The 27,142-nt window shown below is 35.8% G+C and overlaps 1 protein-coding gene across 1 annotated transcript in view; it reads left to right on the forward strand.

Annotated features, from left to right (window-relative positions):
* The window catches only part of TEX11 (testis expressed 11), a 140,574-nt gene that overhangs the window by 31,135 nt on the left and 82,297 nt on the right, over positions 1-27,142 (forward strand). The window contains 3 exon segments of the mRNA XM_033110786.1: positions 8,848-8,933; positions 19,005-19,059; positions 22,416-22,511. Coding sequence (XP_032966677.1) covers positions 8,848-8,933; positions 19,005-19,059; positions 22,416-22,511 — 237 coding nt within the window.

Genomic DNA, 27,142 nt, shown 5'->3' on the forward strand with positions numbered 1-27,142 from the left:
ACTTTAATTAGAATTTTATTTTCATGAGTTGATTTGTGTGTTTGGCTTGCTTTTATCTTTCTATTTTTAGTTTGCTCTAGAATTTATTTTCTGTGTAGAGTTTTACTTCACTGAAACTTCATTTACACAAGGAAAATGGCTGATTAGTCTCTGAAACCCTTTGAAGTAATTAAATCAAGATTCAGCTAGATTTCATTCCTGTTCTTCTGTAGGGGCACAAAGCTTCTAAATGAAGTCTAGGATGCCTAGACTTTATTACCACTCTTTTGCCTGTTTAAACTTACCATTTTGTAGCCAAATATTTAACACTTATATGTAAGACTTTGTATACCTCTCTCTGTAGTAAAATCTAATCTCATGGCACACAAATGAATTATTTCTCTGGAAGTAAAATTCAGTTTTTCTGCCTGTCATGGCTAGCTGGGATGTAATTACTTTCTCTGACCCTTTCCACCCACTGCTTTGTGTATCTGGGAGAGCGTAACTTACTTAAGGTATCGACTTTCATTCCAAACTCAAAATCACTTGAGCCTTAAAAATGACTCATTGGAATCTTTGTAATGACATGTTCCATTAAATTTTAAGTGAGTTATATACTTTTTTTAACTAGACACCTCAAGCATATGGAAAGCTTGATCAACTTTTTCATGTTCTGGGCTGCAGTCAGGCTCTTGGCATAGCCATTCGAATATTAATGCTTCTAACAAATCTCAATGTTTATTTTTAGTTCCATCTATCATTGTTGCTTTTAAATGTGTGTGGTTTATTTTCTATGCCTGCTTTTACATGTAATTTTTAAATTTTTATCACTAACACATAGTTTAAAGAGAAAAAATAATTCTACAATTCTTGTTGCAAAATCACTAATCCCATACCCTTCCCCTCTTTTTTTTTTTTTTTTTTTTTTTCCATCTTGCAGAATAGCTACTTTCAGTTATTTCAGCTGGGTCTTTTTATATTTACCTCCATGTCTCTAAATAGTGTTCTTACACTGCCAGTTCTTGATTTTTCAGTTTTAGATATCATCTATTGACTTCCCACTTTAAAAGATGAATTTAAATGTTTTTCAGTCTCCCCTCCCCCCACCACACATATGCCTACTTCCTGCCACTCCATGTTCTCTATATGGTTATGCCATAATTTTGGTTAGATTACTATTCAGTTTTTATACTGCTATGTTTATGTAAATGCTATTTTCATTTGAACCATATAGGGTACTAGGATTACTTTTTCTTGCCTGCACAACATTTTGTTTCCTCTGGAGTTAATGCGTTGGTTTTCCTAATCAATTAGTTTTCCATGTACTTAATATGATCTCTTTTCCAATATTCTCTCTCCCCTAATTAGGTAAACTTCTTTTCAATGTATTGAAATATTTTAGTTACTTTATCAGTTTGCTTGGAGGAATTTGCCCTATAGTTTCCGATCTGCTCTAATGTGGGCAAGTTGCTCTTCTCGTCATGTTACACAGTTGTGGTTTGAGATCTTCCTTCTCCATTTACTTGGGAACTCCCCTCACTTCTCTCTTAGTTTGCTCTCTGTTTTGTGATTCCTGTGTCTTTCTTTTTGTGGTTTTAATCCCTCATTTTTGTGGGGCATATTCTCCAATAGCTTCCTGACAATGGTAGCAAGGGATATAGGTTTATTTAGACTCTGCATGTCTAAACATATTTTTATTCTACCATCACATTTATAGTTTAACTAGATATAAAATTATATTGTATTTATCTTTCTCTGTCTGACTTACTTCACTTAGCATAATGCCCTCTAGGTTCATCCATGTTGTCGCAAATGGTAAGATTTCATTCTTTTTTATTGCAGAGTAATATTCCATCACATGTATGAATATATACATGCACATATATATATCACATCTTTTTTGCCAATTGATTTATTTTTTTAAAAATTGAGGTATTAGGTTGGTCAAAAGTAATTAAGATTTAAAAGGTTAAAAATAATTGCAAAAACTGCAATTACTTTTGCACCAACCTAATATAATCTATACATAACATTGTATTAGTTTCAGGTGTACAACATAATGATTCAATATTTGTATACACCACAAAATGATCACCACAATCAGTCTAGTTAACATCTGTCACCATACATAATTACAAATTTTTTTTCTTGTGATGAGAACTTTAAGATTCATTTTCTTAACAACTTTCAAATATGCAGTACAGTGTTATTAACCGTAGTCACCATGCTGTATTATGTTTTTTGAGGTGGTTATTTAAAAAGATTCAATTACTGTTGACATTTACTATTGTATTAGCTTCAGGAACAGCATAGCACACTACAGCTTTGTGCAGTCATCTGTTGATGGACACTTAGCTTCCATATTTTGGCTATTGTAAACAATGCTGCAGTGATCATAGGGGTCCATATATCTTTTTAAGTTAGTGTTTTTGTTTTCTTCAGATAAATATCCAGAAGTGTGATTTCGGGGACATAAGGTAGCTCTATTTTTAATTTTTTAGGACCCCCCCTCATACTGTTTTCCACAGCGGCTGCAGCAATATGCAGTCCCACCAACGGTGCATGAGGGTTCCCTTTTCTCCACATCCTCGCCAGCACTTATTTGTTGCATAGCATCCTGTTATTATTTCAGGCTTGCAATATATTATTTTCTCTCTTAGAAGATATTGACAAATTTCTCTGCCCCATGTTTGTTCTCTGCATAATCTTTTTTCTCCAAGGTGATTTTTTGTGTTTCTGTGCATGTGTGTGTTTTGTCTCTGCCTTTCTATTACATGCTTTCCTCAAATGTCCAGTGATCACTAGTTGCTTATCTTTCATAACAAAACACTAAAAATCTCATTGGAAGCTCTGTTCCTAGGTCTTCTCTGTAATTTCATGTGGATGAGGTGTTCTGTAGGGTGAGCTGCTTGCTAATTTCAGTGTCCTTGGATCTTTTCTCTTGGGCTGGTCAAATTTCCCATAGAAGCCGCCTCCAGTCTATCCCTTAGAGATCCAATACCTGGCTTCTTGGGTTCTGGGGGTCAAGGAGGAGGGAACAAAGACTTGGGTCTTGATACTCAGTATGTACATTTTTCCTTAATCACCCTCTATTCAGTAAAGTACCTCTACTCTCAATTGTGCCTCATCTCCCCAAGTTCAGAGATCCTCTGTTTTGCAACCTGCAGTCTGTTGCAGTTATTTATCTGAATGAGGAAGGGGATATGATGGTCTAAATCCATCTCAAACATAGCTTCAACCAATTCTTCACCTTTACAAGGTGTCTTGGGTGCCAACTGCTGAAATTGGGAGGAGGTTATGGTAATATAAATTGGGATGCTTCTCAGATTTCCCCATTGCTAATATAGTATTCTGCTATCTCATTTATACTAAGTCACTTACTAATTTATCCATTTCTTTTCCAGCTTCTAAAATAATGTGATCTTGTTATGCTGTTCTGTTGTATTTATCCTAGTGGTTTTGTGCCTTTTAAAAAAATTTTACTTAATAGCATCAAAAGGAATAAAATACTGAGGAATAAATTTACCCAAGTAGGTGAAAGACTTGTACACTGAAAGCTATAACAAACTGATGAAAGAAATAAAGCAGGAACAAATAAATGGAAAGATATCCTGTGTTTATAGATTGGAAGACTTAATATTGTTAAAATGTTTATACTATTCAAAGCTATGTGTAGACTCAGTGTCATGTCAGTGTCAAAATCCCAGTGGCATTTGTTACAGACACAGAAAAAAAACTTCGAAAATGAATATGGAATCTCAAGGGACCTAAATAGCCAAAACAATCTTGAAAATGAAGAGTAAAGTTGGAGGCCTCACACTTCCTGATTTCAAAACATATTACAAAGCTACAGCAACCAAAACACTGTGGTACAACCATAAAGACAGAAATATAGACTAATGGAACAGAATAGAGAGCCCAGAAATAAACTTTGCATATATGGTCAAATGATCTTCAACACGGGTGCCAAGGCCGCTCAATGGGGAAACAGTGTTGTCTTCAACAAACGGTGTTGGGCAAACTGGATGTCCACGTGCAAAAGAATCAAGTTGGACCTTTACCTCACACCATATATGAAAATTAACTCAGGGTGGATTGAAGACCTACATGCAAGACCTAAAACTATAAAACTTCTAGAAGAAGATGGGAAGAACTTTATGACATTGGACTTGGCACAGGTAAAAAAAGCAAAAATAGACAAGATGGACTACATCAAACTTAAAATTCTCTGTGCATGAAAGGAAACAAGTAACGTAGTTGAAAAGCAACCTATGGAATGGGAGAAAATATTTACAAATCTCATATCTGATAAGGAGTTAATATCCAGGATATGCAAAGAACTTCGACTTAACAACAGAAATAAATAACCTGATTTACAAAATGGGCAAAGGACCTAAATAGACATTTCTCCAGAGAAGATACACAAATGGCCAACTAGCGTATGAAAAGATGCAAATGATCACTAGTCATTGAGGAAATGCAAATAAAAATCACAGTGAGATATTGTTTCACACCCATTAGGATGGCCACTGTCAGAGAAACAGAAGATGGCAAGTGTTGATGAGGACTCAGAGAAATTAGAACCCTGTTGGTGGGGATGTGAAATGGTGCAGCTGCTCTAGAAGACAGTATGGAAGTTCCCCAAGAAATTGAAAAATAGAATTACTGTGTAGTCCAGCAATCCCACTTCTGGGCATACACCCAAAAGAACTGAAGCAGGTTCTTGAAGCGCTATCTGCACCCCCATGTTCACAGCAGCCACATTCACAGCAGCCAAGAGCTGGAAGCAACCTGAGTGTCCATCGGTGGATAAGCAAAATGTGGTGTATCCATACAATGGAGTATTATTCAGCCTTTAAAAGGAAGGAAATCCTGTCAAATATATGAGCCTTGAACACACTATGCTAAGTGAAACAAGCCAGTCAGAAAAAGCCAAATAGTGTGATTCCCCTTATGTGAGGTCTTTAAAGTAGTCAAATTCATAGAAACAGAGAATAGAAAGGTGGTTGCCAGGGGTTGGGGGGTGGGCAAATGAGGAGGTCAGTGGGCAGCTTCAGGTTTGCATGATGAAAAGTAGAGACCTGTTGCACAACGCGAATATAGTTCACACTACTAAATTGTACACTTAAAGTAGTTAAGAGGTAAATTTTGTCGTGTTTTTTTTTTTTTTAAACCACAATTCATTTTTTCCCTTCACTATCATTTTACTGGGGTTTTCAGGAGAGAGCAGAGTAACCGTGTGTGCTCAGTCTGACATCTTTACCGGGAACTTGATACTGGCTTTTTTGGTGTTCCTTTTGTTTTTTCCTGCTTTTTCTTTCTGTTTACTTTCCCCCACCTTCCTGCGGGTTAGAGGAATGCTGTGGAATGTTTAGAATTACATTTTGATTTTTCAGTGATATAAGCACACAAGTCATATTGGATTTGGGGTCACCCTAATCCAGTAGGACCTACTCTTGATTACACTGCAAAGGCCCTGTTTCCAAATTAGGTAATATTCACTAGTTTCAGGGGGACATGAATTTGGGGGAGGGGACATTATTCAACCTGGTGTAGTCTTGATAGGACAATTCCTTCTACTTTGTTCTTCTTCAATATTGTCTTAGATGTTCTGGGCCTTTTTTTCTTTCATATTCATTGTAGAGGCAGCTTGTCAAGTTTGATGAAGAACTATTGGGATGTTGATTGAAATGGCATTGGATATATAGATTAATTATCTTTATAATATTGAGTCTTCCTATCCATGAGTGTGATATATCCTAATTTATATAATCTTTAATGTATTTCAAAATAGTTTTATAATTTTCTGTATAAAGATATTTCGCATTCAGTTGCTGTCATAAGTGATACCTTAAAGATTATATTTAAAAATTTTTTGTCATTGGTATATAAGATGCAGTTTATAAATGTTTAGTATCTAGCAACTTCTCTGAACTCTTGTTAATTCTGATAATTTTATTTGTAAAGTTTCTTGGATTGTTTACATTTGCATGTTTTTACTGTCTCTCTTTTCTGGCTCTGTTGCTATCTCACATTATAAATTGCTAGAGGACAGAGACTTTTCTTTAATAAGCTTTGTAGAGTTAATGGACATTGAATTGTATATTGAAAGATATGAGAGGAGATTCTTAGGTGGTGTGTAAGGAAAGAAAACTTTTGGTAGCATTGCAGTGTTAAAGCTGATAAAGGGAAGAGGAAATGGAGAGAGGAAAGAGCTGAATTAGAGGACATAGGCTATGTGACAGAAGAATAATTAAGCCTACATCAGGATGGGGCTACTAGTAAAAGATCGTTTAGTCTGGAGAGTTAAGAGTTATTTTATTTTTTTGATAGAACTATAGTGTTAGGAAACTCATGATTTTTAATTTTAAAGGTCAGTGAAAGTATTTAGTGTGTTTTTGATGGGCTTAAGGTTTAGACAAGGGACCTCAAAGTCTAGAGCAGGAAATCTTTTAATGACAGGAAATGATTGGATAAAGGTTGGAAAAGCTAACATAGTGTTATTCACTTAAAAGGACTTAATTAAGTAACCAACTAACTTTTTTTCTGAAGACATCCTTCCTGTATCCCAAAAATAGATTAGGAATTACTGTAAGGTGTTGACATGAAGGCAGAAGGTAATGCTGTATTGTTCAGAGGCAAATAAAGTGTTTGGAAAATTGTATCTTCAAATGCCAGGAGAAATAACTAATGACCTATTGATCATTACTGAGATATCTGAGGGTTAGAGAAAGCTGAGTGAGGGAGGGATTGGAAGGTGAATGTCTTAAAGCTAATAAGGAAGAAAGCCAGGCAATTACATTCAATTATTGCTACACTATTATAGATTGAAAAAAATGTAAAAATAAATGACCTATAAATGTTTAAATGACAACAAAATCACAAAGAAAAATAGCTTGGAATTTGAGACTGGAAAAATAATAGGAGGTTTGCTTTTTCTGAATTTTAAAAACCCAATTTACAAAGTAATTTTCAGAAAATGAAGTTATCTAGTTAATTAAAAATAAAAGGCCTTGTAACAAACTGAGTAGTTAGTAATCAAACTCATTTTTAGCATCAGTATCTAATTAAGTTTTAAAATTCATCTATGTAATCTCATCTTGGCATTGGTATTTGGTTGGAGCTATCATTTCTGGGCAGGAGATGTAGAAGTAGCTGGAGGTCCTAGAGATCTCCTGGGTCCTGGATATCCCATAATGCATTAGTAAAAACCAATATACAATGACCTTACAAATCTACCTTCTTTGCTTTTGTTTTTGCTGTTGTATATTGCTTGCAAAATGAGATGTTAGCACTCCATAAAAGGCTAGAAACATATTTTTTAAAGAGATACTTTCATGAATCTTAGCACTTCATACCCCATTAGAAATGTTTCATGAGCAGAGATTTATGTCTGTTTTGTTTACTGATGTATCTCTAATGCTTAAAATACTACCTAATAGTTAGGAAATGCTTAGTAGATATTACTGAAGGTATAAATGAATGAGTGAACGGGGCAGTATTGGTAATTAGAAAATTTTTTTTGTCATTATATTGAAAATATGCTGTGGGTCTCTTGAAACATATTTTTGTATTTTGCAGGTATGTTGTCGTAAGTTTATTATTTCGTATTTTTTTCTCTCCTAGGAAGTAGCATTTAATATGGGTCCACTTGCAGGTTTTATAAGGACAGAGACAAGTACTGAGGAAATTGAATAAAGACTCAGTACACTTAAATGTTCATCAAAAGCTTTCTTTTCCATTTTCCTCTGTACAATTAGTCGCAGGCCTCTCTGCAGCAAGTGGGTGTGAGCTGCATTATTCCAGTCTAGCTCCATAATTGGTGTGTCCCTGTGTGAACCTGTGGGATCTGGGGCATATAATGAGTTAAGCTTTTTCTGCTGAAATGTCAAGAATGCATTGAAATACTTCTGGATTCTTGCCAGACCCACATTACCAAGACTATTCTTTATTTTAGATTCAAATATACAGTAGGTCTGATGTGCTCAGGCATGCATATTGAACTTCTGAATGTACTGTAATTCAAAGGGAAACTTTTTTAGAAGCAAGACAGGTCTTTACATATTATTTATGAATAACTTGCCTCAGATCTTGGATTCCTAATTGAGGATCTGCTCTGTAGTCTTACTCAGGTAAAACTTATAAAGGACCCTTTACATGGGTCTAATCAGATTCTGGGTGGACGGTTTCTAAAGGGGATATTTGGATAAATTATTAGATTAATATTTTTTTCTCGTACGCCATTTGCCAGTATTTTGACAGATGAAAATTCTGGAAGAATATGGCATTGATGCAGGGACTGAGGTGCTCATTAATCCATAAAAGAGTATTTTCCTATGGCACCATTCACATACTTGTTCCTACTTTTAGCTCAGTGGTAATTTATGTAAAGAAAATTTCTGTTAAAGAGGGTCCATTAAACTAATTATTTCTAAATAAGTCTTGTGGCTAGATAAATGCTTTGGGCAAATTTCAGAACTTTAGAATTATTTAAAGTTGTCTTAATTTGGGGGAAAAAATAATTTTTCCTCCCCTCAGTGGTGAATTTTTGGGGGCTTTGAATATACTTTCTAACATAATGCCTTTTTTAGCCTGTCCTTTTGCTCGGCAATGATTAGGTTTTCCACTTGCTGTTATAAAGGACCTTTCAAGTTCTATTACTAGTATATTGTATTACTTTTCCATACATAACTAATGCCAACCTGAATGTTTTGTAGCTCCTCTTTAAATAGGTTTTCACAAGGAAGCGTGGGTTATTTTGATGTATAGAACTCGTTAAGTATGTCTAAAGACTCTGAACTGCTGTAGATTTTTTTTAATGTTCCTGAAATCATGAATTTGACATGTCTTTTTTTTTTAATATTGCAGATCAGATATCTTCATATTCTCTGTTACAACTTTGGAGTAGAAACCTACTTGCAGAACAAATTTGAAGAGTGTGCTTTCTGGCTGAGGTAACATAAACAAAAATAATGAATGTAAATACAGGGATATTATCGTAAAGTTCAGTTAATAGTTACTGTAGGGTGCCTTGGCAGTTTAAACATTCTCTGACTTCAAAGCCGACATGCTAAATTTATTTACTCCTTTAACATGTATTGTTTATTATTCTTACGTGTTGCCAGTTGATAGAAAAGTGTATTCTATTCTTAACATAACATAAGGCTATGCTCTCCCTCCATTCCTCCTTTGTATCTCCATCAAGAATATGGAATGTTTTTTTTTTGCCTTGGTACATACTGCTGTCTGCCAACCCCAGAGCATGAGGGGGAGGGGGATGGTGGGTGGGAGTAGGATCAGCTAAAATTATTAGTCTAAATGAATTTTGGTATTTTAATATCAGTCAAGTAAGTATATATTTAGCACTTACTATATGCTCAGTACTATGCTAAAATTTGTACTGCTGTGTTGAATCTGGAAATACCAAGGGAATAGGGTAAAACTATAACAACTACATGCAATAACCCTGTCTTTAACTGAATACCTATGCCCGGAACAGATTCTCACACATATAGACACTCAATAATTTCTAGTTAAATGATTTTATGTGAAAAATGTATTTTTCTGGAGATGTTCCATAAGGTGCTTTGATGTCAGGGCATCATGGAGTAAAATATATTAAATCAATTCATTGAATGTTTTCCTTTTCTGAGAATAGGGTTAGTTTTGGTTATTTGGAGATACTCCCATGATTACTTTAACTATCGTGGAAATTTACATTTGCTCTTAATGAAATAAATACAAATATGGTCATTAAGATTATAATACTCACAGGTATATATATCTCTAACAAAATGTTTATGCAAATAACTTGTTTATGTAAAAGACTTTAGTGCTCAAAGGTTGATCAAACTCTATAAAAGAACTATGCCTAAGAGAACAAGCTCATGCAGTTATAAGAGCTATACTTGTCTCAATTGAGAATGCAATATACCTGAAATTTTTAGCATACATCGAATTATTTAAAATATACCATAGGAGCTAACTAGTTTAGCATAGGTTTTGCATCAGGTTTCCTTTAAGTGAACAAACTTTTTATAAAGCGAATGATGAGTGAGCCCTGATTGGCAGTATTTGAAGGTAGAGCACGCACAGTTTATAGCATCAACCTATCAAAAGACTAGTATGCCAAGAAGACAGGAATGGGAAGCACAATAATAATAAAAAAAAAGCGTGCTGGTGCATAGATGGCTTTTGGAAGCTTAAGTCTATGGAGGTGAGCTTGAAGTTTATGCCAAGAATGAGGGTGAATGTTCTCTGGGAACGGATCATAAGAGTAGGCTGAGGCTTGAAGTGGCATGACATGTAGGGTATTTCCACAGATGCCATGGGTTACTGGCCTCTTACCTGTCATCCTTTTTCAGAAAACCTTATAGAAGGAAAATACGGTGACAGGACATGACTGATATCCATGCCATAAGCTAATTATATCACATTTTTGCTACATATTTAGTGGCTATGTTTTTAGGAATATAATTTGATCTGCAGTTATATAGTCATCAAAATCTAATAACTAATTTATAGAGCATCACTATTTTGTGAATCTTTGTGTTCTTGTCACTAGAATGAGATTGGGGAAAACAGGAAGAATTCTAGTCCTAATTAGTATATACAATTTTAATCTCTTTGCCTGATTATTTTTCCACATGTTTTGGAGATGTATAAATGACTTGCTGAAAGTATTTTCAAATGCCTTGAAAAAAATTTATTTTAATGTGTTTAAAAAGAGGCAAAATAATTATCAGTATTAATAGGAATTTTAGCAGAATGGGTAGTTTTTCTAGTAGATCAACTCTCAGTCAAAATTTAATCACCTATGACATCAGTGTGAAATTGACTATTGTGATGCCTACTTTTTAGCATTATTTTAGAGCTTAAATGTAATGATGCATGTATTGTAATGTTCAACATGTGTGAGAAGGAGAAACTGCCCCGTAAATGGTAGCTGCTGCTGCTATCTCTAGGCAATATGTTTCTTATTTACTGCAAAGGGACACTGATGTGGCTAGTTCACTACTTTGTTCCAAAATTGATTACATTCAAATCTAACATGGATTACTTGTTGAGTTCCCAGATAAATCTGTCATAAGGATAAGCATCCACATCTTCTATCATATGCTAATAGTTTTTAGAACAATTTTTCTTCATGCTTCAATTGTCCCATGTGTTGAGAAAACTATTGGGAGTGTTGCTGATACAAGCAGTAATGAATAGCTGCTAATTAAGCACCCTTCTCTGTAAAATTTATACCAGAAGGAGGCTGTGGAAAGTGAGTGTACTTCCTCCTCCAAGCTTAACTCTTTTGAGAACAGTGAATATCTTAAGCGAGAGGTTATATATAATTTGGAAGTGTCCTTTCAGTCTAAAAGGAAAAACCCCATGTTCACACAAATGATAAGGTATCAACATTGCTCTAATATATTAGAATTTTGTAGAAATAGAAGCCTAGAACACAAAGGGTGGTAAGTGGGTATGGTTTGTAAAGCTCTTTTCTTCCCCTCAGTTCTTGTTAACAGATCTGTTTTAGACCTTTCTCGGTTTTTGTCTTTTCCCTGCCTTTTCTTTTGCTAAGAAAAGTTCAAGAACAGCTGCTGCTCTCCGTGGTTCTGCCACACTCTTTTGATCACGTCCCCTTATTAGAGATGTCACAGATTAAGAGAAGGTCACTGTACGTGTGAATGACATTGAGAATCCTTTAGTTAACTGTGGTGTCAAGGTCCCTGCCTTGATGTATTCAATGACAAATTCAGTTAGGACTCCATAGAATATAAAATTTCAGGCCTTTGAAATCAGAATGCCAGCTTTGTAAATACATTTAAGAGGCTTTTTGTTTAATCAAATGTGATTTTTCCTCCTATTTCTTGCCTTTTGTAGTTCTTGCTATGTTGAGCTCCTCTGTTTGCAGAAGGCAAGAATAAACGGGAAGAGACTGTTGATATAGAACTTTATTCCACAATCTAGGGGATTTGTTAGTGACCTCTTCGTTGCCCTGGTGGAATTTAAATTTAGTGTTTATCATTGGAAGTCTTAACTAATAATTTGGACATACATTATGCTGAACTTGCCTTTTAGAAAAGGTGTACAGAAACTGTTCTGTAACTAATCAGTATTCTACAAGAAGCACTGTAAACCAAACAAATACAAATAAGTCCAACTCCAAAGGCTTTGGGCTTACATTGATTTACCCCAGAGTTTTTGTACATCCCCCGCCCCCCCACCCCCGGGGAGGAAAATGCCCTTACCCCAAATCTTAGTCATATTCTTAATAATGGATACTTTTTATTTTATTTTATTTTTTTACTTCTAGTAGTTCTTTCTAATTCACTCAACTGTGTTCCTTGGAGCTTCTGACTGGTAAACACTTGGAAGGCTCACATTGTTTCTTCTGCTACAGGAAGACCTATTTTCTATGGCAAATTAAATTTAGGGGAGAACAGTCAAAAGGAAAGGCAATACCCATGGCTATATTAAATTAATGTTGAAAACTTCTTTACTGATTAAAGAAATTATATGTGCTAATTATAAAATTCTAAATATCACAAAATACATAATATGGAAAGAAAAAGCCCCCCGTAATCCCACACTCATAAATGCTCAGTATTAACGTTTTACTTTGCTTTTAAATTTTTTTTCAAAAACAATTTCAAAAAGCTCTTTTAATATATTAAATGACAACAGGGAAGACGTGAGAGTTGTTGAAATGTATTTGGAGGATTGAAGGAGTTGAGGATTTTTTTTAAAATGGATTGTAAATAAAGAAGATTAATGAAATGAAACCAAGTCAAAGCGTATATACAGGAAAATTCCTAATTGGTAATCTCTTGTAATATTAGAGACAGTGAGATAAATTAGGAAAATGACAGAAGATATTTTATTTGGACAAAAACCTGGAGAATTGCATAAAACTGAAGGTGTTCTGTAAAAAATAATCTAACATTGATCTTAATAAATTTTTTATTCACTTTAAATTTATTTATTACATTTATTGGGGTGACAATGGTTAGTAAAGTTACATAGGTTTCAGATGTACAATTCTGTAATACGTCATCTATATATCACATTGTGTGTGCACCACCCAGAGTCAGTTCTCCTTCCGTCACCATATATTTGACCCCCTTTACCCTCAGGTACCACCCCTCTCCCCCTTATCCTCTGGTAACCACTAAACTATTGTCTGTGTCTATGCGTTTTTGTTTCTTTGTCTTGTTCCTTTGTTGCCTTCAGTTAATAAATGAAATTTAAAAGACCCTACTTCTTTGGTCAGAGACTGAGTGCTTATAAATTCCTGAAGAGGAGAGTCCTTTGTAGGTTAACAAAAATGAGAGTACTTCTCAACAACTTGTGTGAGAGCTCTGTGCTGCCTTTCTTTCCTCAGGATCCAAAGAAAGCATGATTTCAGCATCCTTCTCAGACCATGGTTACAGGTTACATTTTCTTAAAAACCCCCAGCAACCTAAACTTAATGTTGCCAGATTTTGGGGATGAAAATAAATAATTTGGTTGGCAGTCTGTTAGAGGAGGAGTAATTTTTGAGCCCCTTTCCTAACAGTATTTTTAATTTCTCTAAAACTAATCTTAACCTGTCTGGGTTGGTAGCTAATGTGAGTTACTTTCTATTAGTTGGGAATAGTTTTCACCCTGGATGTAGTATCCTCAAGTGGGAAGAGAAGTGTGTCTCTTCTATAAAATTTTTTAATTTCTTACAGAATCAGAAGAGAAGAATTCAGCAAAAATTATAGTGTTGTTTTCTAAATTCGTAGTGCTTAGAGTTAGTGAACCCAGATTAGGTACTTTCCATGCTGGATTTAAAAACAGCTCTTAGGTTTACATTAAGGAGAGCATTTATTTATCAATATTTAGCCTTTACTATGGTAATATAGGAATATATGTCACCAGAGGTCTTCTAATAAGAAGTAAAGGAAAGAACAAAGGAAATACAAATGTACTTGTACACACAAGCATTAATGCTTCAATATATAAGCCCAAAGGAAGTTTTTATCAGTTTTAAGGCTACTTAATGTTCATTTCTTTATTTTCCCTTCTGTTCTTACCCTGAGACCTTGAGAATTTGACAATGTTTTGGATAGTCAGACAATGTAATTTAGGGGAAGATTACAGGGCTAGCAGTAGAAAATCTGTTCCTAATGAACTGTGTGACTGTGTCACTCACCTAAGTACTGTGTGCTGGGATGTCCTCATCTGAAAAATGGGTGTAATATTATTTGTGTCACAGGCTTGTAATGAAAGTAACGTAAGTAACACGACAGTACTTTGAAAGTTAAGGGTGTTATATAATCATGGATGAGATAAAATTACCGACTATAGAAATGCTCATATACACCACTTGTTTTAATGGAAAATGTATTAGCACCATCTGGTGGAAATATAACAAATAGCAATTTTAATAGGAAGATACTATTATTATAAATAACACTTTAGAGCTTCGAGAATCCTTACAGATCATCTAGTTCAATAATTTAGAAACTATGTTCTGTGGTGCTCTAGGGTTCTGCCAGCAGAGCTTCAGGATCTCCTTTAAGAGGAAGAGAAGACTTACCCACACTTCTCTAAGATCCCCGTCTTGCTTCAGAGAAGTTAGGCTTTAATCAATTTCCTGTGTAGTATGTCCTTGTCAGGTTTTGCTTGAAAAAGTGATTCTCCCGCTTATAGTATGAAAATGACTGATAATGCATCAACTTCCATTTTTTTTTGTACAGATAAGGAAATGGAAATTTAGAGATATTAAGAGATTTATACAAGGGCACATAGCTGTGGCACTAGATCTCTAGTCTTTTAGGAATAGTCTTTTACAAAGGTCAGTAGTGATGTCCTCTCTTTGATCCCTGATTTTAGTAATTTGAGTCTTTCTCCTTTTCTTGGTTAGTGTAACTAAAGGTTCATCAGTTTGTTGGATCTTTTCAAAGCACCACAGTTTGGTTTTCTTGATTTTTCTCAATAAATGAAATAGATAACTGATTGTTTTTCAGTTATCTATTTCATTTATTTCCACTGTAATCTTTATGACTTTTTCCCTGTGTGCTTGTTTTAGGTTTAGTTTGTTCTGTTTCATTTACCTAAGGTGGAAGGTTGAGCTCTTTCTTCTTTTTTTTAACGTTGTTTATAGCTATAAAATTTCCCCAAACCATTGCTTTAGTGCCATCCCATAAGTATGTTGTGTTCTCCTTTTCATTCAGCATAAGGTATTTTCTAATTTCCCTTGTGTTTTTTATTCTTTAACCTATTGGTTATTTAGGAGTGTGCTGTTTAATGTCCATATAACTTCTTTTTCTTCTTGATTTCTAATTTAATTCCACGTAGGCAGAAAACATACTTTGTATGGTTTCAATCCTAAGTCTACTGAGGGTTTTTAAGGCCTAGAGTATTCCATTCTGGAGAATGTTCTGTGTGGACTTGAGAAGAATGTATAGTCTGTTATTATTGGGTGGAGTGTGGTATAGATGTTTGTTAGGTTAGTAGGTTTTTAGTATTGTTCATGTTTTCTGTAACCTTTTTGATGTTCTCCCTAGTTCTATCTATTATTGAAAGTGGGGTATTGAAGTCCAACATCTCTGCCACGTCTAGTTCTGATGCTTGCTCTGTCTTTTCAAATTAGGTGTTTTGCCTGCTGATATGCCTTGTAATTTTTCTTCATAGGTGGGGATGATGCACTGAGTAAAAGGAACTGTTGTAAATAGGCCCTTTGTAATGCAGTGGTTAGGTTTGGGGGAGTGGGAGAGTTCTGTAGTACTATGATTAGTTCTCAGTCTTTTGGTGAGCCTGTGCCTTTGAACTGTGAACTTCACAAGTGTTTCTCAGTTTTTTTCTCCACTTTTAGGTGGATTAGGATGGCTAGAGCAGAGTGGGGATGAGTATTTCTCTTTCCCAGGTCAGCGGTTAGGCTCTGGTTAACTAGTTTCCTCTGAGGGCAGGCCTTGCTAAGATAAACAGATTGCTCTGGGGTATTTCAGAATAGTTTCTTTTAGCCTCCGCCTGCCAAAGCTTGAGGGAAATTTTTCTGGTATTTTCTGTGGGAATCTGGTCAAGCTCCTGTAGGTCAATCTGACAACATTGTGGTTGTGCCCCTATGACCATATCCGCCTGGAGTTTTGAACTCTCAGACTTCTCCACACTGAGCCTCCAGCAATCGATCAATTTTAGAGTTCACAGTTTCCTGCTCTGGCACTGGTTCCCTTGGCAGTTTCTGCCTGTGTGTCTCTCCTGTGATAGCCACAACTCCTTGTGTTTGCCTGCCTGTGTCTCGCCAATCTTTGGGGTAGTAGTTTGACCTGTGTCTTTCCCTCGCTTATGGACCCAAGAAGAGTTGTTGATTTTTCAGTCCTCAGCTTTTTACCTGTTGTTAGGACAAGGTACTGACATCCAAGCTCCTTACCTGTGGAATTGAAAACCGGAACTGTGAATTGGGTTTTAAGCTTGGCTTCCTTCCCATTGTAAACCAAATTTAATTTTAGACTATAATAAAGAATAGAAGGCATTTATTTGAGCAAAAAGGAGGTGCAGCCTGGGAGACAGATTCAGGTAGCAACTTAAATTATGTTCCACCAAAACAAAGGGAAGGCTGTTTTGTTATTTCACTTGTTGCTACTCTGATCCAGGGCTGATGGTGTGGACCCCAGAGTGCTGGGCATTTGCCAGTTCCGCTCCCTAGAGGAGCAGGTGTGTGAGGCTCGGGCTCCTGGCTGCCACCTAACCTTCAAAGGTTGCCTGCTGGCCACCGACAGCTGTGACTATTTACCCCAGGAGGTGCCAGGCTGCACCCACTCAGGACTAAACAGAGGGTGATGTGGGGCCCTCTGTTTTTTACAGGAGGCTGTTTTGTACAGTGAAACTTCCCACCCAGGATCTCCATTACGTCTGTTTTATGTAAAGGAGGTATCCAAATTGTACAGTTTTGATTGGACAGGGCAGGTGTCAGTCTGTTGGTAGAAAGAAGAAACCAGGGCTTCCCTGCAGTGGTTGACTCAGATGGCATTAACAAACGGCGCCTCTGAGGTTCTTCCCGGTATAGAGCACAGGAGAAACCCCTATCAGGAAGTGGCAGCTAGGCTCTTAATAGTCATAGAATTTGGGCCCTCGGTTGACCATGGGGATTCCATCTCAGCAGATAATTCCTCCTTGGGGTTCACATCAAATGAATCTTTCTTCTTGGGGTCCACACCATCAGCTCTGTATCAGAGCAGTTTAATTTTCAGTGATTGTTTGGTAAGAGGTTCTCCAGAAGCCATTTGAGCCATTCAAGGCTCTTTGCTGATGGATCAGGCGGAGATGCTGCTTCTCTCCCTGGGAGGGCCCCACATCACCCTCTGTTTAGTCCTGAGTGGGTGCAGCCTGGCACCTCCTGGGGTAAATAGTCACAGCTGTCGGTGGCCAACAGGCAACCTTTGAAGGTTAGGTGGCAGCCAGGAGCCCGAGCCTCACACACCTGCTCCTCTAGGGAGTGGAACTGGCAAATGCCCAGCACTCTGGAGTCCACACCATCAGCCCTGGATCAGAGTAGTAGCAACAAGTGAAACAGCAAAACAGCCACAAGTTTAACAGAGGGGGAAGAGATACCCCAGGTGAGGTAGGTGAAGCTTGTGCTTTTGGAGAACCTCTTACCAAACAATCACTGAAAATTGCTACTATTAGGATTCTTAATCTGTCCCATCTGGGGTAGAGCCCTTACTCGAAGAGGGAGAATTGGGCGAGGAAAGGAAGACTTACCCAGAATAGCACTTCACACTGCATAGGCCTGGGAAAGAGGCTCACAGCCTGTCCCTCCCAAGGTGAAACTGTAGCCCAGGAGTCTAGGACCTGGAGAGAGAGGGAATTCTTACCTCCCTGAGAGCACACAGCTGAGTAGCTTCCATCACAGGGAGCTGCTATGGATAGCAGGTGTGGGTAGGAGACAGGAGATTAAATGCCACAGACTCTCCCTGTTCTTACTGAGATTTAGTTGATTTTTAAAAAAATAAATATTTTCCCATTTGGTATATACCTTTCGGACACTTTCCAGAGATTTTAAATGGTCATTTATTTTAATGATTTTTCCAGGAAAATGATTGTTTCACTGGGGAGAGGGTCCAAGAACTCCTTCCTTATACCAGCATTACAAAAGTTCCATTCTCATTGGTTATTTAAAAACTGGATGTGGAAGGTTTAATGGACCAAAGGAGACCTCTATGAGATAGGGCTTACAGAGACTAGGCTAGCATTATAGTTTCCTTGTTAGCAAGCTGAAAACTCAGTTTGAGTTTTTGAAAAAGGAATATTTCAAAGTAACGTCTTCAATTTAGTTCGATTCACCAAAATTTTATTGACATTCTCCCTTGGAATACCAATTTCATGGTGAGTGATCTTTGTTTTGCTTTTTAAGTTTTAGGTTTTGAAACCCTGAGGCTCATATTAATATATTATTTGTGGTTATCGGAATGTCCCATAGATAATATGGTTTGGTAATTAAAGCAGAAAACTTAAAGGCAAATTGCACTACTCCCCAAGCTCTCACTCTCATTTTCAGTACCAATCTAGGAAATATTAGAAATCACTTAACTGCTAAATTGGTTTTTTCAGCTACAAAATGGAATTAGTAGTGTTTCATAAGGGTGTTGTGAAGCTTAATAAATATTGCTAAGCATTTGTTTCTGTGAAAACTCCTGTATTTGTTTTATTTTTAAAACATATTTATGTTTCTTAGAATTTAAAATGTGCCCGTTTAGTAAGAGCTTGTATACACATGTAAACTAGTTTAATGCAGTATGTTTATATATATAGCAAAATGGAAAAGAGCAATAATATCATTATGTTGATTTATATCCTGAGGATATTGTGGTTTTTTTTAGTTACAAGTATTGCTTTATATAATTGATTTCCATGTATTAATTGTCTAATAATCTGTTTTAGTACAAAATAGAAAAGTGGGAATAAAGGATAATTATTTCGTGTCTTCTTAGTAATATATAATCTTGAAAAAATATAATCTGAAATTAATATGTATCTATGTATTTTTTTCTCTTTTCTAATGATAGCCAAAGCTATGATATTGGGAAGATAGAAAACAGTTCTGTTGAGCCAGAAATGCTGGTAAGGATCATGTTAAATATTGCATAAGTAGGTTGAAGAAATACAGTTTATGTTATTGTTATAGAATTACAAGTTTATCCCTCATTTGTGAGTAGAGTTTCTGTTGGGCATATCATTTAATGTCTCAGTGCATTAGTTTCTGTAACATCGATATACTAAGAGAATCTACCCTACAGATAGAGTCTTGTAGCCATGAATTAATATATATATAATGTGCTTAAACAATGTTTGGCTATATAGAAGTTTTAGCTTTTATTATTGCACGTTACAAAATTCTAGGTTTCCCTCTAACCACCCCAGATAGAACGTGCTTGGTATGAGAGTTAATTTTAATATTTAATCAAGAAAAATGTGGTTATGTAAATAAATCTGATGTGAAACTAATTAAATACACACCATAGCAAAATGGAATTTGTTTCATTTCTGCTCCTTACCACTATAGTATCACTCAAATGTAAGTGAATACCTATATATATCTAGCAATCCGATAGATGGGGAATTAAAAAGAAGTATAAAACATGGCCTCTACCCTTAAACAGCTTATGTTTAAAGTATAAAGCTAATGAAGTGAATACAATGAAACATTACTCAGTGTTGAAAAGGAAGGAAACTCTTGCCAGTGAGTCTTGAGGACAGTGTGCTAAGTGAAATAAGCCAGTCACAAAAACGACAAATAGTGTAAGGTTCCACTTAAATGAAGTTCCTTGAGTAATCAAATTCATAGAGACGGAAAGTAGAAGGGTGGCTGCAGGGGTTTGGAGGGAGGGGAACATGGGAGCTATTGTTTAATGGGTGCAGAGTTTCAATTTTGCAAGGTGAAAAGAGTTCTGCAGATGTACGGTAGTGATGATTGCACAACAATGTGAATATACTTAATACTACTGAACCATACACTTAAAAATGGTTAAGATGACCAATTTTATGTTATGTGTATTTTATCACAATGAAAAATAAATGAAAATATATTGTGATAGTGTGACAGAATGCGATATTATATAGCAATGAGAATAAATGAACTATTAATATAAAAATTGCAACAATATGGGTGTTCTGACATACAGTGTTGAATAAATAAAGCAAGATGTGAAGTCGTACATACTGTGTGATTCCATAAATGGAAATGCCAAAAGCAGGCAGACTAATACATGGTGTTGGAGAGTCAGGTGATTTGTTACCCTTGTTTGAATAGTGTCTGGAAAGAGGCGTGAGGTGAGCCTGTTATTGTCAACGTGCTATGTCTTGATTTCTGTATCGTTGACATACATGTTTTGACTTTGTGAAAATTCAGAGCTGTACTCTTGCGATTTTGGACTTTTTTTGTACTTCATACTTCAATTAAAATTTCAGAAATAGATTTGAAAAATGAGTGCAAGTGAAACATTTTGGGAAAAATAAGCGATAAACTGTGTGGCACCGACCTGAGTATGTAGAAGGCTATGCAGAAAGTGGGCTGTGAAGGTTGACCAGAGCAGTTGAAGAAGCCTTGTGGTGGGAACCTTGAAAAGTAGATGGGGTCCACACAGGTAAAAGGGAGGGAGAAAGGAAGACCAAACAGGAAGTCTAGATGAGAAGATGTCTGGAGGAGGAAATGACAGAAGACAGTATTTAATTGTGATTGAAATGTAATAGGCATACTGCGAAGTATGGAGGTGTAAGATTATGAGGTAGTTTATGGAGTAGTTTTTCTTTTTTTTTTCTTTTTTGGTTTTAAGTATTTCTTATTAAAGTATGATTGGTGAAATAGTTTTTGTTTCATACTAGCAGTACTTTATTGAGGTATAATTTATATATACTAAATTGTACAATCTTAAGTGTGCAGTCTGATTAATTTTAATATATCTATATATCTTGTAACTACTACACAAAGTTACAGAAATTTCTATCACCCTCAAAATTTCTCTTGATCCCTTTTCAGTTAATAGCCATTCCTACCCCCGGGATAAAACCACTGTTCTGACTTCTATTGCTATAGATTATTTTCAGCTTTTCTTCAACTTCGTATAAATGGAATCATACAGTATGTACTGTCATGTCTGCCTCCTTTTGCTTACCATAATAGTTTTGAGATTCATCCATTTTGTTATGTTTTTCTGATTGTTTGACCATTTTACTATTATGAAATAGCTCAGAGATGGCATATTTGCTTCATGAAAGTCTTCGGGGAGAGTTTATAAGTTGAGAGTTGTTCCACAATAATGATATTAAGCACATTATATTCATCTTACTTGATGCATCTTGCTTTTCCCCCCCCTTTCTTTCACCTCCCCCCCACACTCCGGTTTAAGCCGTTGTTTTCAGTCTAGTTGTGTAGGACACAGCTCTGTGGCCCATGCTGGTATTATGAGCCTTGCACTCCCCTGGCTGAGGCAGTCGGTCTCCAGTGGGCCGCTCACAACAGCTCACGGCAGCTCTCGCTGGCTGCCGGCTCCTCACGGTAGCCCAGCTCCAGGGAGAGCCGTTGTTCACAGTCTTAGCTGTAGATGGCTCAGCTCACTGGCCCATGTAGGAATCGAACCGGTAACCTCATCGTTAGGAACATGGAGCTCCAACCACCTGAGCCACCAGGCCAGCCCCACTATCTTGCTTTTTGAATTAAAAACTCAGAGATATGACAACCTAAATGTCATTTTTCTGGTTTCACAGAGCCTTAATGTGCTTAACATAAATATTTTTTATTCTAAGAAGATCACCTTTGCTTGGTCCTACTGTCCTTATTATACTTCGAGGCAGATTCTTCATGGAAAGAGCACTCCTTTGCTCAAAATGCAAATCTGTAGTTAAAATGTCCACACTGAGTAGAGTTACTCCCCTTACTAATGTAGACCTGGCTGGAGAAACTGACTTAACTCAGCACTACTTTATTATTTTTAAAACTTAGCTGAGTTGGGAGAAATCTTCTCTGTAGGAAAGTATATCTGTTCCTACTGCCATGGTGGTATGTGTGCCTTGGTCCAATTGATTAATATCAGCTAAGCTATAAAATCTGAGAGAGAGATTATGTCTTTCTATTTACTTCTTTGGATATGGGGTTAATAAAATGCTACCTATACAGTAGGTGTATAATTAAAGTAGGGATGATAAAATACTTTAATGCTAAAACATTGTTAAGAAAATAATCCAATTAACACAATTATATTAAACTTATATAAGCTATTACTATAAAATCCTTAGACAGTATTTGGTGTGGGTAGCATAATGAGGAGACATATCCCAAGACTATATGGTAACCTAAGGAAATGCTATTTCATAATGATGACTTATGTTTGAGGAGATGCCTGTCCCTGTGTGAGTACTAGTCAACTGTTGCATTACAATTTAATCCACAATTGTGTACTTTTTTCTGTTTTTAATTATAGGCCAAAGCTCTACGTTTACTAGCCACTGCTTATTTGGATTGGGACGACAGAGAATATTACTATAAGGCTCTCAGCGCTATAAACCTAGCAAACAAGGTATAAGAGGTTTTTAACCTTTGAATATTAGCTTAATGAATATTTTAAAGCTTTGATTCACATTTTGAAATCCAGTTTAGACATTTGCTTCAGTATTCCTAGGTTTTTGTTTTTTTAACAAAAGATTGTAACCATCTTTCTACAGCACAGAAAAGAAAAATAAAATATACCTCATTGACAACAGATACTTAAAAAATATTATTTTGTATGAAACAGAAAGGCTTCTCTCTGCTGTGAGCTTTTTAGGGTAAAGGAGGAAATGATAAAATAGGCAGATAATGGAATTAAGTTTAAAAATGGTTTTCTTTCCGCTCATGGTCACACGTACATGTGTACATGCATACATATGTACGTACGTGCATATGTACGTACGTGCATACATACCTCTACACTCCTGGAGAAGGGACACCAATAGTCAGGCTGATGACCATTCAAAGAGAGATTCAGTTAAGATCAATATGTTTTACTCAATAAGACATGCATACTTACACATTTTAGAAAGAATTTTTTCAACAAGATTAGAAGCATGAAAATGAATGGAGACGAATACAAATGGGATCATAGAAAATATACTCTTGCTTTGTATGGCTTCTTTCACTCAGCATAATTATTCTGAGAGTCATTCATGTGTGTATGTCCGAGGCCTGTATTGTAGAGTAATACCTCATTTTATAGAGATACTGCATTTGCTTTTTAAAATCTACTTTGTCATTTATTAATATAATTACTTCAGCTTTCTTCTGACTAGTGATAACATGGGGTGTCTTGCTCCATTTTTTTCTGTTTATGGCTTTATGTTTAAGGTATGTTTCTTGTAAACTATATATGGTTGGGTCTTGCTTTTTTTTTTAATCCAATCTGACAATCTCTGCCTTTTAATTGGGGTGTTTAGAATATTTATATTTGATGTGATTATTGTTATGTTTACATTTGAGTCTATCATCTTATTTATTTTATATTTGTCCCATCTGTTCTTTATTCTCCCTTTCCTCTTTTTCTGCCTTCTTTTGGATTATTTGAGTAATTATTTTTCAAAATTTTTTGAGTCCAATGTAATTTTTTAAAGAAATAACGTTGATCTTTTACATATTTATCTTTTTTTAAAACTTTTATTGGGGCATATTGAGGAACAGGGTGCTTCTCCAGGGCCCATCAGCTCCAAGTCGTTGTCCTTCAATCTAGTTGTGGAGGGCGCAGCTCAGCTCCAAGTCTAGTCACCGTTTTCAATCTTTAGTTGCAGGGGGCACAGCCCACCATCCCATACGGGAATTGAACCAGCTACTTTGTTGTTGAGAGCTCGTGCTCTAACTAACTGAGCCATCTGGCTGCTCTGAGTCCAATGTAATTTTTATTCCAACTTCTTGAAGAATTTATTTGGAATATGATGAAAAAATTCTGAGGATCATCTGGAGGAGTAATCAGTGAGACTAGTCAAGGAACTTGTGAAAAAGAAGAATAATTATAGAGGCCTTGTCACATCACATATTATTTGAGTAATTTTTAAGATTCGATTTTATTTCTTTTGTTGGCTTATTAGTTATAACTCTTTGTTTTGTTATTGTAGTGGTTTCTTTAGGGTTTTTAGTATATATCTTATCTTGGTCTACCTTTACAAGTCATAATGGCTTACTTGCATACCTCCTAGCCCGGCTTTTGTGCTATTGATGTCATGTTTACTTTTACATGTGCTGTAAAAATCCATAATACCATCTTACTATTTTTGTTTAAATCATTGATTTTTAATTTAAAAGAGATGTAAATAATAAGATATTATCTTGCTGTAAATGGTAAGATTTCATTCTTTTTTATGGCTGAATAATACTCCATTGTATATGTGTACCACCTCTTCTTTTTTTTTAATTAAAATTTATTGGGGTGACAATGGTCAACAAAACTACATACATTTCAAATGTACAGTTCTATATAATACATCATTTATATACTGCCTTATGTATTCACCACCCAGAGTCAGTTCTCCTTCCATCACCATATACTTGACCTCCTTTACCCTCTTCTACCATCCCCCCTCCCCCCTTACCGTCTGGTAACCACTAAAGTGTTGTCTGTGTCTATGAGTTTTTGTTTCTGTATTTGTTTGTCTTGTTCCTTTGTTGCTCCTCTTTATACAATTGTCGATTGATGGGCATTTAGGTTGCTTCCATATTTGGCTACTGTAAATAATGCTGCAGTGAACATAGGGGTGCATATATCTTTTCAAATTAGTGGTTTGGATTTCTTCGGGTAAATACCCAGAAGTGGAATTGCTAGATCATATGGTAGTTCTATTTTTAATTTTTTTGAGGAAACTCCATACTGTTTTCCATAGTGGCTGCACCAATTTGCAATCCCACCAACTGTGCATGAGGGTTCCCTTTTCTCCACATCCTCGCCAACACTTGTTGTTTGTTTATTTATTGATGATGGCCATTCTGACAGGAGTGAGTTGGTATCTCATGGTGGTTTTAATTGCATTTCCCTGATGATCAGTGGTACTGAGCATCTTTTCCTATCTCTGTTGGCTATCTGTCCTCTTTGGAGAAAGGTCTCTCCATGTCCTCTGCCCATTTGTTAATCAGATTGTTTACTTTTTGTTATTGAGTTGTATGAGTACCTCTTCTAGGGGGCAGTATCAGTCCTTTAGTGGATATATCATTTGTGAATGTTTCCTCCCATTCAGTAGATTGTCTTTTCATTTCGTTGATGGTTTCCTTCACTGTGCAGAAGCTTTTTAGTTTGATGAAGTCCCATTTATTTGTTTTTGCTTTTATTTCCTTGCTCGAGGGGATACATCCAAAAAGGTATTACTCAGACTGATGTCAAATAGTTTACTATCTGTGTTTTCTTCTAGGATTTTTATGGTTTTACCTCTTACATTTAAGTTTTTAATCCATTTTGAGTTTATTTTTGTATATGGTGTAAAAAAGTGGTCCAGTTTCACTTTTTTGCATATACCTGTCCAGTTTTCCAAATAGCACTTGTTGAAGAGACTCATTTCTCTACTGTATGTTCTTACCTCTTTTGTCATAGATTAATTGACTATATAAAAAGGGGTTTATTTCTGGGCTCTCTATTCTGTTCCATTGATGTGTGAGTTTGTTTTTGGGCCAGTACCATACCATTTTGATTATTACAGCTTTATAGTATAGTTTGAAATCAGGGAGCATGATACCTGCGGTTTGTTCTTTTTCAAGGTTGTTTTGGTCTTTTGTGATTGCATATAAATTTTATAATTGTTCAAGTTTGGAGAAGAATGCCATTTGTATTTTGATAGGGATTGCATTGAATCTGTAGATTGCTTTGGGTAGTGTGGTCATTTTAATGATATTAATCCTTCCAATCAATGAGTGTGGTATATCCTTCCATTTATTTGTGTCTTCAGTTTCTATCTTCAGTGTCTTACAGTTTTCACAGTACAGGTCTTTCACCTTCTTGATTAAATTTATTCCTAGGTATTTTATTCTTTTTGATGCAAGTGTAAAAGATTGTTTTCATAATTTCTCCTTCTGATTGTTCGTTATTAGTGTATAGAAACAACAGATTCCTGTATTTTAATTTTATATCCTGCAACTTTACTGAATTCACTTATTAATTCTATTAATTTTGGAGTGGATTCATTAGGGTTTTCTATATATAGTATCATGCCATCTGCAAATAGTGATAGTTTTACTTCTTCCTTTCCAATTTGGATGCCTTTTCTTTTTATTGTCTGATTATTGTGATTAAAACTTCCAATGCTATATTAAATAATAGTGGTGAGAGTGGGCATCCTTGTGTTGTTCTTGGTCTTAGAGGAAAAGCTTTTAAAAGCTTTTCACCATTGAGTATGATGTTAGCTGTGGGCTTGTCATATATAGACGTTATTATTTTGAGAGAAATGCCTTCTATACCCACTGTATTGAGAGGTTTTTATTTAACCATAAATGGATGTTAAATTTTGTCAAATAATTTTTCTCCATCTATTGAGATGATTATATGATTTTGATCCTTGGTTTCTTTGATATGATATATCACATTAATTATTTTGCAGATGTTGAACCATCCTTACACCCCTGGTATGAATCCCACTTGATCATGGTGTATGATCTTTTCATGTATTGTTGAATTCGGATTACTAGTATTTTGTTGAGAATTTTTGCATCTGTGTCCATCAAGGATATTGGACTATGATTCTATTGTTTTTTTGTAGTGTCTTTGCTTTTGGTATCAGGGTAATGCTGGCTTCATAGAGTGAGTTTGGAGGCAATCCTTACTCTTCAATTTTTTTTGCAATAGTTTGAGAAGGATTGGTATTCTTCTTTAAATGTTTGGTAGAATTCACCTGTGAAGCCGTCTTTAGTAGAAGGTGAAATACCCATCAGATGGGCAAAATCTTATGAGTCTGATAATTCCAGGTGTTGACAAGTGTGTGGAACATTGGGAATGCTCATGCACAACTGATGTCAGTGTAAAATGGTATATACCACTTTGGAATTGAAAGTATGAGTCCTCCTACGTTGTTCTTTTTCAAGATCGTTTTGGCTATTCTAGATCTCCTGCATTTTCATATGAATTTTGGGATCAGCTTGTTAATTCCACAAAGAAGCCAGCTGGGATTTTGGTAGGGATTGCACAGAATCTGTAGATCAATTTGT

This window comes from Rhinolophus ferrumequinum, chromosome X, assembly GCF_004115265.2.
Source record: "Rhinolophus ferrumequinum isolate MPI-CBG mRhiFer1 chromosome X, mRhiFer1_v1.p, whole genome shotgun sequence".
NCBI lineage: Eukaryota > Metazoa > Chordata > Mammalia > Chiroptera > Rhinolophidae > Rhinolophus > Rhinolophus ferrumequinum.